This window comes from Leptopilina heterotoma, unplaced genomic scaffold (assembly GCF_015476425.1).
Source record: "Leptopilina heterotoma isolate Lh14 unplaced genomic scaffold, ASM1547642v1 Lhet_169, whole genome shotgun sequence".
Lineage (NCBI taxonomy): Eukaryota > Metazoa > Arthropoda > Insecta > Hymenoptera > Figitidae > Leptopilina > Leptopilina heterotoma.
This window is the reverse complement of record NW_025110885.1, coordinates 683,617-700,475: the sequence shown is the minus strand read 5'-3', so window position 1 is coordinate 700,475 and position 16,859 is coordinate 683,617. Positions and strand designations below refer to the sequence as shown.

Below are 16,859 nucleotides of genomic sequence, written 5' to 3'. Positions count from 1 at the left end.
ACTTTTTGAATGTGTCCAGTTGTGTCAGCAATTCTGATTGGTTACAATTTAATATTTGAATTTCCCGCTGAACAAATACATCCTGCGTATGTAACGGTAACTTGACAATACGTTCTTTCCGTTTCTTTCCAATTTTTGACATTTAATTAAAAGTATATAATTTTTAGGGTAATTATGTAAATTTTCAACAAAATTAAAAATAATGACATTTTATCCTATTTCGGGTAAATATTCGAAAATAATTTGCGCGCATGTTTATTATTAGTGTAGGTGGCGCTGCAATCGTTGATTTTTGTCAGAATGTCTCTGACACACAGCTGATGTCAGCAGTATAGTCAGTTCGCTTTGAAGAATTTATAGTTTTTCGGGAAATTTATTAACATTACAATTAGAGTTGAAGATAGTCTTTAGTGATAGTTATGTCGTGATGATAAATTGTATCTAATTGGAGAAGAAACAGTGTGCGATAGTGATAACAAATTATCTGGTGTGCAACTTTTGCTGATTTAAAACTCAAGGGTTATGAGGCTTAAAAGTCTAGCATTTAAAAGACTTATATATTTTTTCAATATTTATAAAGTAATTCTAAACATTTATGATGGCTAGCAAATGCAAGGTAAGTCTTTTTTTTTGAATTATTTTATTATTCCTTTTCAATCCCTTTAAAACTAACTCTTCTTGTTATGATATCGTTTACATTCGATATCCATTTATGTTAATGATGTTAATCTATAGAAATCTATTTAAAACTATCTATTAAAAGGTATCACCTTTCTTTCTGTTTTCAATGTAGAAAGATTAATAATTGAGATTAAAGTCTTTTGCAAGAAATATGTTTGATTTTCGTTTGAAGTAGATTTATATCTCTTACGAGACATAAATATATACTTTTAGTTCTGCAATATGTTAGAGATTTTAACATTTGATAAGAAAAATTTATTACTTATTTTACACGATGACAATGAAATAAAACTTACTCATAAATGGCACATTTTCTTTATAAATATGTCTTGAATAAATTTTTCTGGACTTGAAAAGTAATGACAAAGTAAATAAAGATTAGAATTTTATTTATCAATTTTTGCGAGTATTTTTTAAAATAAGTTTTATCTTGTTTTTTTTTAGTTAGTTATCAGAAATTTTTTCTTCCTTGAACGGGGGAATTTTCCTTTTTTGTCTACAAATAGCTTTTAAGATTACAATAAAAATTGTCCAGACTTTTTCAGTTTTATTTTTTGAAAAGAAAATAGTAATTAAATTTTTAATGAAATCTTATGTAAACAGGGAAAAGGAAAAATTTCGTAATAATAAATACAATAATTGAGATCTGTTTTTTTTCCTTATTCATTTATATTTCATCAATAATCGTACGTGATGAAAATTATTAAAAATTATGTAAGTGAATAAATGACAAGAAGGTAATTATTGTTTTGTTTTAGGAATGCGGTTGTGCTTGCTCTCGATGCATTAAAAACGAGAGAAGACTCAGTGATATGCATTTACATGCGGAAATTGAAAATCTTCGGCAACGTTTAATGGAACGGGATAGTCACATTGTAACAATGGAAACACAATTTTTAAATGAAGCTGACAAATTTCCAAATGGTGAAATGGCCTCATTGAAAGATGAGATGCTCATTTGGCAGGACAAGTATGCAAGACTTTACGAGGCTCATAAGAGGGTGCAAAAAGTGAATCAGAATCTAGAGGATAAACTCTTGAGAATCGTTGATAAATGTGAGACTGAGAAAGGTGCCTTTACAAAGGACATAGCAACTCTATCCCATAGATTAGCAGATGCAAACTACACTATTCATCGTTTAACGCAGGATAATGTAAGTTCTTTTATTCATTTTTCCTTTTTTCAAGATTTCTTATTAAGTGAAATTAATTAAATTTTCTGCTTTACAGGAAAAATATAGGAATGATGTTAACTTAGCTATTCAATTGCTGCAGTGCAAACCTTCGAATTTCATAGGTCAAAAATACGAGTCGGTGGGTTGACATTTTTTCAAAATTAATTTTTTAAAAAATTTAATTTAATAATTTTTAAAAATTTCAACAAGTTGGATTGCCACAAAAGTTTGATTTTGTTTTTCCACGACTTTTCTAATTTCTAGACAGAATTTTGACTTTTTCCCTAAATCTAAAGAATATTTTCATTTACTTTAAAAATAATTCAATTATTTTCCTAAATAATAAAATTTTTCTCAGGATTTCAATTATTTTTAATACAATTTTAATTGAATTCCTCGAAAACATTAAACATTAATTACAAGATTAATGAAACGACAATTTTTTTTCAGTTACCATCCGAAGTGCAAGCCAAAGTGAGAACCTACATTGCCCAAAAAGGACCGATTTCCGAACCGAAACAAAGTGACGTTAAAAGTATAACTGTTCCGATATCAACATTTCCACCAACTGCAATGGTTTACAATGTAACAAGAGCGAGTATTTCAAAAAGTGATAGCTCAAGTTCAGATGATGATCCAAAACCGCCTGTTGACATTGTCTCGGCAGCAATAATGGCAAAAGTTCTTGAGGATCGTGAAAAGGAGAGAATTTTCGCCAGACATTGTGATACATGTACTTGTCATAGAAGCGTTTTAAAAGTCAATACCGAGGTGCAAACTGTAAATGTTTTCAATACATGCAACGAATGTCAAACAAGACAGGATTCATCTCGGAGCAGTGATGATAAAACAGAAAAACCGGATTATTATAAAAATGATCGTACCTCTAAATTGCATTATAATCAAATTCGAGATTCCTATTCACATTCAATATTTCCCGTTGTTAATGATTGTTCAAAAACATTTAGTAAAATAAGAACACAACAAAACAGTGATAATTCAAAAAATGCTATTTATCATTATGTGAATGAAGTTGCCGAGAGTAAAAATAATCAAAAATTTGATAATACCAAATCGACAAATCGTTTATTTGGTGGAACGAAAAGTTATTCCAATTCGAAGAATACAATGAAACAACAAAATTCATTGAATATAACTGCCGAGACGAAACTTTTGTCAACGGAAAATTCTGATGATAAACTAGAGGAAAAGGCTGATCAGATGAAATTATCCAAGAAACATAATCAATGGAGTGACATTGAGAAAGCTTCATTAGGTGGACATGCTGCACAAGTTGAAATAATAAATGATCGTCTTTGGAAAAGCAGTTGGACAAAGTCAGATTTTCATGATTTTAATCATTCAAATGATGATCGTCGAACACGAACCGGTAAAGATACGCACATTGATGTGATTAACGATAGAGTTTGGAAACATAATAAATCAAAGACGAAGGAAGCAAAACCAACTCAATTGACTCTTATTAAAGTGGCAAGCGTTGATGAATTGACAAATGAAATTAGGCCCGAAAGTACAGTGAGTCCGAGTTTCAGCAGTGATAGTATTATTTTTTCCACTTCAGATCCATCCAGTATTTCCAGTGACATGCAATCGACAAATAAATGTCTTTCCAAACAAGAGAAGAAAAATTGCAATATTGATCTTCAAGCTGGTAAATCGGAACGAACAACTGGTCCAAGAAGTAGTGTAATGAGAGTAACTGGTAAATCGAATAATATTCTTTTAGACAATGTGGGAAATTATCAACAACCAATTCTCACTGAGAATTCAGTTACCTTTCCAAATACTGCACTAGTTCATACGACAAGTTCGTGTCGATCAGGAAGAACTGTGTCAACAAGTAGCGAAGAGAATTCATCAATTTTATCACCTGACAATGTTCATCTTCAAAGAGTCGCCGATTGGGTGAAATCTTCAGTGCAACTTGACAAACAATCAAATCAATCGGATAAATTGTCAATAGACACGAAACATTTTAATCAATTTTCAAGAAATGAATCGCTGGCGATTAAAGAGCAAGTTGTCGTTGTTGACAATGTCGCAAAGAATTCTGAGAAGAAAGAAAAAGATCTCATCATATTCGATCCGAGTAGTGACGAGGAAAAAGATTTGAGTGATTTGAAGAGGAATTCGAAGGAAAATTCCCCCCTCGCCGATCATTATCAAGTTGCTAATATTTCGATAGGAAATTCAACTGCCGATAATCATTACGAAGTGAAAGTGACAAAGGAAATGGAGGAGACGTATTTAAAATTGACAGCAAGTCTTGATCCTGTTGCATTGAGATTGGCAAGCATGACTGGTGCTGATTTAACCATCGAGAAATACAGGAAAGATCACAAACGTCTTCAGAATCAAAAAATTCCATCAAAATCAGATTCAACGACGTAATATTGGAATTTTCGCGAAAGGTTAATTTTCATTAGTTTCTTAAAATTTGCCCGTTAATATTATTTATATAATACAAAGTATTTAAAATAATTTATTAACTATAAAGTGAGTTTAAAGAATTCTTTTTCTCTGAAAATAATAGAATAATAATTTTATTATTATACTATTGTTAATCGTATTTTTTAGACTCATTTTAAAACTAGAGTTCTGCATTCACTAAATTTTGCAGAAGATAAATAACAATGTGATAATTTCATTTTTGCAATTATGTTACGAAAAACATAGTTTTTAGTAACTTAAAAAGTAACTACTTCTAATTGAAATTGAAAATTTGACGATTTTGGAAATCATTTTTTTTTTGGAAAATTGTTTTAATAATTAATGGATTTTAATTTTTTTTATAATAGAAATAGAGTATGAATGTTATAGGCTTTGCACTCTTCTACTAAAACTCTTTTTTAAAATTAACTACTTTTTTTACTCATTTACTAAAACTTACTATTAATTACTTTTTTACGATTTGCTACTATTTGAATACTTTTTTAGATTTTTGCCACTAAAAGCTACTTTTTTCTTTTTTTTTGGAGAATTCTCACTACTTTAAATCCGTAAATAGTTGAAATAAAAATTTTTTTATTTATTTTCTTCAATAATCATAAATTCTGTAATTTATTGTTCAATTATTTTCACAAATAATAGATTTAAGACAGTAGTCTTAAATCTATTTATTGCTACTTTTTAAAAAATAATTATCAAGTGCAGAGCCTGATGATAGAAAAATTTATTCCTTAAACTTTTCTTAACACTGACAGTTGAATTAGTTTTCTATTAATTTAGCATTTTATCTATGATTTTTTTATCACTCTTAAAAAATGAGCACATATTAAAATACAGTATTAAATTAATTTGCTCACAATATAAATCGTGACAATATTTTTATCTATTTAATACTTGTGGAAAAGAATGAAAAATTTGTATTCGACATTTGAATTTAGCGCCATTAATTTATAATTTGGTAAAAAGTAAAAACTTTTGGGTTGGTACTTCTGTCGTGATTGATATAAACCTAACTTCAAGAGGTCGCTCTTAAAATTTGACTTGAGTTTTGTGTGGTTTTGCCATTTTTTGCAGACTTCACTGTTTTTTAATTAAAAAAGAACATTAAATAAGTTTTTAATTATTTAAATATTGTGTTTGAATATTAATTCCAATTGGAATATATTTTAATCAGTAACTTCCAAGAAGTGAATTTTTATGTCTCATTTTTTCCTAAATACACGATGCCAAATACAATGTAACAATGAAATATGCAATAGCAAAAGGTATTATTTAATTTAAATAATAATTGATTAAATTTTAGTATCATTATTAATAATAACTCTGTATGAACTGGATGTTCCTCAGGAAATTGCCTAACTTGCTTAGAGCAGACAATATTACATTTATTTTGATAAAAAGTGAACTCTTTCTTCCTACATATAGACAAAAAAGAAAATGTGAAAATGTTTTTAATAACTGTAAAGAAAAATAGTTTTTAAGTTACAAATGACATCAATATTTTCCTTCTAAAAGTGTTAAATAATAGATTCTGCAAACTGCGTGACGATAAGGAAAAATTATTTATTATTATTTTTTCAGTTTAAATGGAAATTATTTTTTAAAACAAAGAGATGGATTTAGAGGTTATATTTTAAACAAAATTAAAAATTCTCATTTATTTTAATTTTTACTTTTTTACTGCTATTTATTATTATTACTGTTAATATTTATTATTTGTTTTATTTTTTATTTTTTAGATGAAGTAAATTAATTAATTATTAATGAAGTAAACTATTGATTGACATATTTGAAAATCATACTTATTACATGTTTTTATTATGCCATACGTGAAATATTTATTTGTCGAAATTAATGAACAATCCATCTCTAAATGGTGTCGATAATAATTGTATTAAAAGTCGACTTGCAACTTGCTAGAAATATATAATAATATAAAAAGTAAAAATCATCAAATAATATATCTTCGCCGTTGTAATATAATATACATATATGACAAATAATTGATTCTATAGAAAGAAAAGTAGAGTTATTTAAAAAGAAGCGAGTTTTAATTATTATTATTCTTATTATTATTATTATTATTATTATTATTATTATATAATAAAACAGTGAATGTATTGTTGTAATATATACATAAAGTAGAGCAGAAATTATTGTTTACATATTCGACGTGTATATATATATTGAATTATGTACAATATACGCATTTAAATTAGGTATACGCCTAATTTGAATTTTTTCATTTGAATTTGAATTTCAAATTTTTTATATTTCATTTGCAGAAAATTACCCTTTATTATCATTAATATTAACCACTTTTTTTGTTTCATTTTTTGTTTTAGACGAAATTATACACAGTGAGAATTCATTGTGAATTTTTCAGAGGCAATGTTAGAAATTCCTTTATAGACGATGATATGAAGAAGATTGGTTTTAAAGAAAAGGTATCATTTATTCTTCTTTTTTTTATTTTTAATGTATTTTTTTCAGGCCTCGGATCGACTTTAAGGCGCGAAAAAGTCGCTTTAGTTGATTAAAAATACAAAAAAAGTCGAAAAAGTAATTCAGTCTAGTCACAAAAATTTTATTTTGTATTTTTACTGATTCCTCAATTCAATTATTCACAATTTGAATAATTTTGTTAAATAAATATTTAAATAGTTATTTTTTTCCACGGGAATTAAAATTTAATAAATTTGAATTTAAAACTTTCTTAAATTTAGTAATTTCTGAAAATTATATATAATAATCGTCGTGATTCCAGATTTCCGGATCTCTGTCCACACTTGAAGTTAGTTATAGTTATTCTTTTGTTTTTTATACGTTTTGATAGAAAATAGAAATATATATATACATATACATACATTATAATAATCGTAAGTTTCCTTTCCGTTAGCAAATTATCTGCATTCACTTGTTTGTCTTGAAAATTTAATTTTGTGGGTTAAGTATTGGCATTTTTTATATATTTTTTAATGTCAAACTTTTTAATGTGGAAAATACTTTACTTATTAAATTGTCTCGACTCTTTGGTAAAAAATCTAAAATTATCGGAAATTATCAAAAATTCAAAAATCCGAATTTCTTAAAATTTAACATTCTTTCCTCTCTTTTATGGGATTTAGCTTCATTATTTTTGTGCTTTTGGAAAATACTTTACTTATTAAATTGTCTCGACTCTTTGGTAAAAAATCTAAAATTATCAAAAATTCGAAAAATTTCAAAAATCCGTTTTTCTTAAAATTCAACATTTTTTCCTCTCTTTTATGGGATTTAGCTTCATTATTTTTGTGCTTTTAGAAAATACTTTACTTATTAAATTGTCTCGACTCTTTGGTAAAAAATCTAAAATTATCAAAAATTCGAAAAATTTCAAAAATCCGATTTTCTTAAAATTCAACATTTTTTCTTCTTTTTTATGGGATTTAGCTTCATTATTTTTGTGCTTTTGGAAAATACTTTACTTATTAAATTGTCTCGACTCTTTGGTAACAAATCTAAAATTATCGAAAATTATCAAAATTTCAAAAATCCGATTTTCTTAAAACTCAACATTTTTTCTTCTCTTTTATGGGATTTAGCTTCATTATTTTTGTGCTATTGGAAAATACTTTATATATTTAATAGTCTCGACTCTTTGGTAAAAAATCTAAAAGTATCAAAAATTCGAAAAATTTCAAATATCCGTTTTTCTTAAAATTCAACATTTTTTCTTCTTTTTTATGGGATTTAGCCTCATTATTTTTGTGCTTTTGGAAAATACTTTACTTATTAAATTGTCTCGACTCTTTGGTAACAAATCTAAAATTATCGAAAATTATCAAAATTTCAAAAATCCGATTTTCTTAAAACTCAACATTTTTTCTTCTCTTTTATGGGATTTAGCTTCATTATTTTTGTGCTATTGGAAAATACTTTATATATTTAATAGTCTCGACTCTTTGGTAACAAATCTAAAATTATCGAAAATTATCAAAATTTCAAAAATCCGATTTTCTTAAAACTCAACATTTTTTCTTCTCTTTTATGGGATTTAGCTTCATTATTTTTGTGCTATTGGAAAATACTTTATATATTTAATAGTCTCGACTCTTTGGTAAAAAATCTAAAAGTATCAAAAATTCGAAAAATTTCAAATATCCGATTTTCTTAAAACTCAACATTTTTTCTTCTCTTTTATGGGATTTAGCTTCATTATTTTTGTGCTATTGGAAAATACTTTATATATTTAATAGTCTCGACTCTTTGGTAAAAAATCTAAAAGTATCAAAAATTCGAAAAATTTCAAATATCCGTTTTTTTAAAATTCAACATTTTTTCTTCTTTTTTATGGGATTTAGCCTCATTATTTTTGTGCTTTTGGAAAATACTTTACTTATTAAATTGTCTCGACTCTTTGGTAACAAATCTAAAATTATCGAAAATTATCAAAAATTCAAAAATCCGATTTTCTTAAAATTCAACATTTTTTCTTCTCTTTTACGGGATTTAGCTTCATTATTTTTGTGCTTTTGGAAAATACTTTACTTATTAAATTGTCTCGACTCTTTGGTAAAAAATCTAAAATTATCAAAAATTCGAAAAAATTCAAAAATCCGATTTTCTTAAAATTCAACATTTTTTCTTCTCTTTTACGGGATTTAGCTTCATTTTTTTTTGTGCTTTTGGAAAATACTTTACTTATTAAATTGTCTCGACTCTTTGGTAAAAAATAAAAAATTATTAAAAATTATCAAAAATCCGAAAAAGTGAATTTCTTAAAATTCAACATTTTTTTTCTCTTTTATACCATTTAGCTTTATTATTATTTGAATTTTTATGCAAGAGAAAAAATGGAAAACTGAAAAAATTTAGAATTTTTTAAAAATTACAGGCCTTTTCCATGATTTCCCTGATTTCCAGAAGCCTTTTAAAAATTCCATACCATTTCCATGATTTCCATGATTTCCAGATTCTGTAGGAACCCTGCTTTTGTCTGACTTTCTTCTGAATTATCGAATTCAGTGATTTCTGGGGTGAATTTGGTTAAGTTGTAAAATGATTAATTTCTATTTGAATTCGTTTTTTTTGAATGTAGAAAATCTGATGTTAATTTAATTTTTTTTTCGTTATGCACGGCAAAAAATATTTAGCCGAATGAACTACAGATTTCACTTTAGTAGCGAAATTATTTAGTGCTTTAATTAATACTTTCGTTATTCTAGAGAAACTTATCGCTATTTCAAGTAAAACTTTTTTCAGTGTGTAATAATTATTATTTCTTTAAAAAGTATTTAATTTTAAATGGCTTTATAAAATAAGCAATGCAAAAGATGACCCAGATACTAATTGTAATTGTTCTAGCCTTAGTTTAAGTCTAGTAATGTAAATTCTATTTAAATTGAGATCATTGAGTGAAATTATTTGAATTTTAGTTAGTTAAATCTCTTTGTTAGGTTATAATAATTATTTCTTTAAAATTTTTTAAATTGTTTAAAATAAGCAGCCCCATACAACATTCCCGCGCGCTTGCGCGCGGATAGTTTGGCTAGTTATTACTATAAATCTTATAAAACTAAATTATTTTTTACAATTTTTAAATAAACTTTATCTCTAAATCGAGTATTTTTAATAATTTTACGAAAGTTCTTCGAGATTTTAATTATTTACATACAAAAATTCAATTTTTTTATAATAATTGTAAATTTAAATTTTAGTGTTTTTTTAGAAATATTTTTATTCAATTTTTTTTATTTATTATATAAAATTGAAAAATTTCAAAACATTTCAAGTTTAATAAAATCTTTAAAAAATTATTGAATTATGTTTTTAATACAACTTTTAATTAAATTTCTCTAAATATCTAATAAACTTCTTCGAAAGAATTATTTAATTATTCTCAAAAATTTTAATAACATTTTTCCAATTAATTTCACGAATAATAGAATTATTTGCAGGATTATTTTCATCGAAAATAAAATTCTTGGCATGAATTCAATTATTTAAAAAAATTAATAAAATTCTTTGCAAAAATTCAATTATATTTTTTATAAATAATGAAATTCTTCGCAGAAATTCAATAATGTTCAAAAATTGTTTTAAATTCTCGTCAAAATTTCAATTATCTTTAGAAATAATTAAATTCTTCTCCGAAATTCAATTATTTTCAAAAATTTTTCTCAATTCAATGATTTTCAATATCTACTATTTTTGAATTTTCATAAAATTTTCCCAAAAAATCCAAATATTTAAAAAAAAAATTAATAAAGTTCTACACAAACTTTTAATTATTTTCAAAAAATAATAATAATTTCACAGGAATTTCATTATTTACAATTTTTTTTATAAATTTCTTCGCAATCATTTAATTCTTTTTATAAATAATAAAATTTTTACGGGGATTCAATTATTTTCGTAAATAATAAAATTCTTTTTAGAAATTCAATTATTTTCGTAAATAATAAAACTCACTGCAGAATTTCAATTATTTTTAATACAATTTTAATCAAATTTCTGGAAAAATGTAATTATTCTTAAAATTTTTATTAAAATTCGTTGATAGAATTCAATTATTTGAAAATTTGTTGATAACGATTCTTTATGGGAATTGGATTTTAAGAAACATTCAATTATTCAATAATTTATTATTTTCGTATTTAAATAATTGAATTCTAGTAGAATTTTCTAATAAAAATTGATTTAAAAATTAATTTCAGTTAAAATTTTAGGTAATAATTGAATATTAAAAGCAATATAGCGTGAATTTTTAGAAAAAATTGAATTTTGAAATTAATATTTTTGAAAAAGTTTAATTGAAGTTTTTTAATATTATTTTAAGTTTTTATTTTCTAATATTGATTTAATTGGAGAATTTACGAATAACTAAACTTTCGTTAAATTGAATATCGTAAAGAAATGGATTTGAAAATTGTCAAAGAACTTTTTCGAAAAATATTAAAAATTAATCATTATAGATAATCGATTTAAAGAAGAATTTTTCATTTTTGGTCCGTAAAGTCTGTAGTTTTAAATACTTTCACTGGTTCGAGACTTAAAATTTTAAAAATTCATAATATCCGAAGCCTGTTTTTAATATTTTTTGAAATATTTTTGAAATATTTGAAAAAACTTTTTTAAAACTATTTTTTAAAAGGTTTTTTTTAATGATTCCCATTCTTACTAATTTAAGCTCTCTGTATATTTTATTTTTATTATATTCCATTATATTAGATGAAAATTAAAATTTTTATTTTAATATTTTTATTTTTTTTTGTTAATTATTTTTACAGTGGAGAATTGATGATCTTTTTCGTGAAGCAAGTACATGCATATTATGTATAACAACGATTGAAAGCCGCTTGTTATTTATCAATGTAAGTATTTAGTCAAATGGAGTATTAAATTTTGCATTTAATGAATTAGGTATATTCTGTAATATATGCACGTGCAATGCAGCATGGAGAGTTGAAACTTGAATAACAGATTGGTTCGTTATAGAAACTGTTATACATATGTATAGCACACATGGAACAAGCCCTGCCCATTCCTGTTCAATCAGGCTAATGTTCCCATAATTCGGTGCTAGTAGCTTTCGATGACTTAATGAATGAATAAATGGCCTCGTCTTCTTCGATGGTTCATCGATAGAACTTCAGCTGCGTATACATATTGGTTTCATGCTCCGATTCAAAGTTCTCTTTCTTCGTTTCCAAACAATCATTGTGAGTACCTATTTTTTTACAATTCTTTTTTTTTTGTTTTAATATTTTTACTTTTCAAATTTAATTAGAAAGAAAATAATAATTTAAGAAAAAATGAATAAAGTAATTTTTACTTCATTCGTTACCCTTTTCGTATAGTAAAATCTAAATTGTGGCTTTGCACTCATCTACTAAAACGTACAATTTACTACTTTTTTTTACGATTTGTTACTATTATGGATCCATTTCTTTAGAATTGTCCCACTAAAAGCTACTATTATCTTTTTCTTTTGAGAGAGAGAATTTGCACTACTTTAAAGCCGCAAATAGCTGACATAAAAAAATTCATATTCACTACCTTCAAAATAATCGTAAATTCTGTATTATTTATTATTCAATTATTTTCACAAATAATGAAATTCAATTATTTTCAATATCTACTGTTCTAATATTTCTCAAAAATAATTCAATAATACAATTTTGTTCTTTGAAAAAATTCAATTATTTTCAGAAATAATAAATTTTCACTGAACTTCAATTATTTTAAATGCAATTTTTATAAAATTTTTCGGAAGAAATCAATTATTTAAAATATTTTAATAAAACTGAATCGAAAAAATTTGTCTAAAGGAATTCAATTATTTTCAATGAAACTTTATTGACTGTCTGAATAGAATTATATTATTTTAATAAGTAATAAAATTCATCGTAAGAATTTAATTATTTTTAATACAATTTCAATTAAATTTCTCGAAATTTCTAAATTTCTAATACAAATTCTTCGAAAGAATTTAAATATTTTCAACAATTTTAATAACATTTTTCGAAAAAATTCAATTATTTTCAATATCTAAGTACTATTTTTTAAAAATATTTTTCACAAGAATTCAATTATTTAAACAAAAAATTTAATAAAATTGTTCGCAAAAATTCAATTATTTTAAAAAATAATCAAATTTCCGCAGAAATTCAATTATTTTCAAAAATAATATTTCCACAGAAATTCAATTTTTTTAAATGTAATTTTAATTAAATTTCTCGAAATAATTGAATTATTATTTTTTAACCTGCTAATAGATGAATTCAAAAAATTCTATAATTTCCTACGATTGAAAATGCGATTGATTCGAAAAAACTTCTTCTCTAATTTAATTAATTTTAATGATTTTTGAGAAAGTTATTTCAGAATTCAATTACCTATTCAAAGAAGAAAAGAAAGTTCTCCTGAAATGTTTTTTTAATTCACTTGTTTACGATTCAATTTTTTGATACTTCAATTATTCGAAAATTTTTCAATTAAACATATCTATTCAAAAATTCAACTAATTTAAAAATTAAATTGAATACAAATTTTTTGAAAAATTAACTTTCTCCGTATTTTTAAGTATAATTAAAACTCTAGTAAAATTAAATTATTTTTGTAATGTTTAAGTAAAATTATTTCCTAGATAAGTTATAAATAATAATTTTATTATTCAATTATTTACTTTTGTATTTAAATAATTGAATTCGTGTAAAAATTTCTGACAAGAATGGATTTAAAATTTTTGAAAATAATTGAATATTAGAAGTGTTTAGTAAGAATTTTTAGAAATATTTAAATTTCAAAAGTTTTTTTAAAATGAAATCTGTATAAATTTTAAATTCTGAAAAATTAAAATAATATAATTAAATATTTGTCTTTAAAGAAATTAATTTATTATTTTCTATTATAAATTAAAATTATAAAAAATTATTAACGTCTTGAATAATTTGATTTGAAAATTCTAAAAATAGAATTGAATTTTAGAAGAATTGCAGTTGTAATTTTTCGAAAACTAATCAATTATTTTGTCAATTAATTAGTTTTGTTTTTAAATAATTGAATTCTTGTAGAACTTTCTAATAAGAATTGATTTCAAAAAGAATTTCAATTACAATTTTAAAAAATAATTGAATCTCAAAAGGATTTTAAATTTAAATTTTTCATAATTTGAATTGCTGAAAAAGTATAGAAAAAAAATTTGGAAGAATTGCAGTTGTAATTTTTAGAAATAATTTAATTTTCAAATGTTTTGTATGGAAATTATTGAAAATTTAAATTCTTGTGGAAAAATAAATAACAAGTATTTAAAGTTTCATTTAATAAAAATTGTTGAATTTTTTAATAATTTAATTTCAAAATTTGGAAAGAAATGAAATTTTTAAAAAATTGTAATTATAGTTTTTTAAAGATGATTAAGTTCCTGAAAATAATTTTAAAAAATTGGGGGATTTTTGTTAAATTTCATGGAAGTAAATTTTATATTTTAAAGAATTTCGTACTTTTACTTTTAAAAATTATTTTAAAGAATTGAAAAAGAATTGAATTTTATAAAAATTTGGAATTGAAGTTATTTTGTATATTGAATCAATTGAAGCGAGTTTTTTTAATCATAATGAATGAGTGCGAATCCTAAAAACTGTATCAAATTTCTGCGAACTTCTGCTTTGCAATTTTTACTATACGCAGAGTAAATTTTGCCACGTTCGAAGTAAATTTTTGTGAAAATGTATAAAAAAGTATTTTGAACGCAGAAAAATTTACTCCAAAAATCGTCAAATTCACCAGAAATTAAATTATTTAGGTATTAAATTTTTTTAGTAATTTAATGATTCCTTTTAATTTTTCAAAATTCTTAATTAATTCTTAATTAATTTTAATATAAAGATTTTTGCCCCGACAAAAAATGAAGTCCAATCAAAATAAAATTAATATATTTTAATGAAATTCCTCACCATATTCTGAATCGTATAATTTTCGCAAATGAATGTCTAAAATTAGAAAAAGCGAGATTATTAGCTCCGATTATAAGAATAATCGGAAGTCAATAAAATTTTCCTCGCGCTAAAAGTGTTTATATAAAGTTTCTTAAATCGCGAAACAAAGATAAATGTGTCGAAACGAAAGGAAGTGAAAAAGATTTGTTAATGCAGAGGGTTGGTAATGTAGTTTACTTTAGGGGGGTGGGTGTTTTAGTCTGTTGGTGTTAGTGTGGTTAAATCAAGATACGCACGTTCATTTCCTTGACCTAGATTCAATTTTCGAGGTCAGCCACGGTCACTCGACAAGAACTCCTTTATTTAATTCTCTCTTTGTCTAATAATGAAAGTGTGAAAAGTTTTCTCCTATTGTTCTGTCAGAACAATCTTTTCACTTTCATATATTTGTAATATATATAGAGAAAATACTCATCATGATGATGATCAAAATTAATAAAAGTGTAAAGTCAAATTTTACCATTTAGATTCAATGCACGCGCGGAAAAACTTGTATACAGCACGAAGGAGTTTTAGAAATTTATCTTTTTTCTTTTTAAATATATATACATTATCCTTGTATTGTAATAGAAAATAGAAAATATTAAATTTCCGCAGAATAAGGTAAATGTCAAGGAAAATGTGATTTCTTACGCTGAAAAAAAATGTTTATTTGGTGGAAATTACCGATTTCTTTTCTATTAGCAATTAATAATGTTTACTTGAATCAAATAATTTTTATTTAAATCAATTAAATTTGAACTGAAAATTATATTTGAATCAATAATTTCAGTATTTTATTGTAGTAATTGATTTATTTTCAGTAAATTGATTTAAATAAAAATTATTTGAGTCAAGTAGATATATATTTGATAATAGAAAATTATTATTCGTTTATTTGAATCAAATAAATATTTTTCCAGTGAAATAATTTAGTAAATTAAAATTTTAATCATAATTTGGAAAATTATAATTTCAATAGATTGAATAAAAAATTATTTGATATTTGATTCAAATAACCGACTAGTTTCTATTATCAAATGAATATTTACTTGAAACAAATAATTTCAATTTAAATTAAATAAATTGTATTTGTTTAACAAAATTTAGTATTTCATTTGAAGTAAATGCCATTTAATTGTTTTAAATAAAAATTATTTGATACAAATAAATATTTACTTCAAAGAAATTATTTTTATTTAAATAAAATAAATTGTAGGTATTTGAACCAATAATTTCAGTATTTGAAGTAAATGCCAATTAAAAAATAAATAAAAATTAAAAATAAATTAAATTAAATTTTAAATAAAAATTTATTGATACAAATAAATATTTAGGTACTTCAAAGAAATAATTTTTAATTAAATCAAATAAATTGTATTTGAACCAAAAATTTCAGTATTTTGAAATAAATACCATTTAATTATATAATAATAAGTAAAAATTATTTTATACAAATAAATATGACAATATTGAATTTGAAACCTTTTCCAAATTCAATTATTTCTAAAAATTCATAATGCTTTTAATATTCAATTATTATCTAAAACTTTAACTGACAATCATTTTTAAATGATTTTTTATTAGAAACTGTACAAGAATTCAATTATTTAAATAAAAAAAAATAACTTTAACTGACAATCATTTTTAAATGATTTTTTATTAGAAACTGTACAAGAATTCAATTATTTAAATAAAAAAAAATAATATTTTATTGAATTATTCAATGTTTTTTAAAATTGAATACTTTCGACGAATTTTAATTAAATTCCTAAAAAAAATTTATTATTTATGAAAATAATTGAATTCCTGAGAAAAATTGTAATACTTTTAGAAATAATTGAATTCTTGTAGTGAATATTGTTATTTATGAAAGTAATTGAATTTTGCAAAGAATTTTATTAAAATTCCTGAAAATAATTGAATTCTTGTTATTAATATTGTAATTTATTAAAATAATTAAATTTTGCAAAGAATTTAATTAAAATTCCTTAAATTAATTGAATCCTTGTGGTGAATATTGTTATTTATGAAAATAATTGAAGTCTGCAATGAATTTAATTAAAATTCCTGA

General features: G+C 23.6%; 2 protein-coding genes across 3 annotated transcripts in view; both read left to right on the top strand.

Moving 5' to 3' along the window:
- The first annotated feature begins 285 nt into the window (after positions 1–285).
- On the top strand, positions 286–6,576 carry LOC122499548. Its single transcript, XM_043607968.1, has 4 exons — positions 286–616; positions 1,440–1,835; positions 1,912–1,995; positions 2,307–6,576. Exons 1-4 carry the CDS (start codon positions 596–598, stop codon positions 4,266–4,268), a joined length of 2,463 nt encoding a protein of 820 aa, XP_043463903.1. The 5' UTR covers positions 286–595; the 3' UTR covers positions 4,269–6,576.
- Positions 6,577–6,686: 110 nt separating this feature from the next.
- The window catches only part of LOC122499546 (protein stum), a 74,179-nt gene continuing 64,006 nt past the window's right edge, over positions 6,687–16,859 (top strand). Inside the window, exons 1-3 of one of the 2 annotated variants that reach the window (XM_043607965.1) lie at positions 6,687–6,772; positions 11,597–11,680; positions 11,805–12,028. The gene's annotated coding sequence lies outside the window, so the exon portion shown is untranslated. Of the gene's footprint in view, positions 6,773–11,596; positions 12,029–16,859 lie in introns of both variants that reach the window. The other variant, XM_043607967.1, reaches the window with a different exon arrangement.

Coding starts and splice junctions, on each gene's coding strand:
- LOC122499548 (XM_043607968.1), top strand. CDS start 596: ATGATGGCTAGCAAATGCAAG. Junction 617..1,439: donor TGATGGCTAGCAAATGCAAG/GTAAGTCTTTTT, acceptor GTTTTGTTTTAG/GAATGCGGTTGTGCTTGCTC. Junction 1,836..1,911: donor ATCGTTTAACGCAGGATAAT/GTAAGTTCTTTT, acceptor TCTGCTTTACAG/GAAAAATATAGGAATGATGT.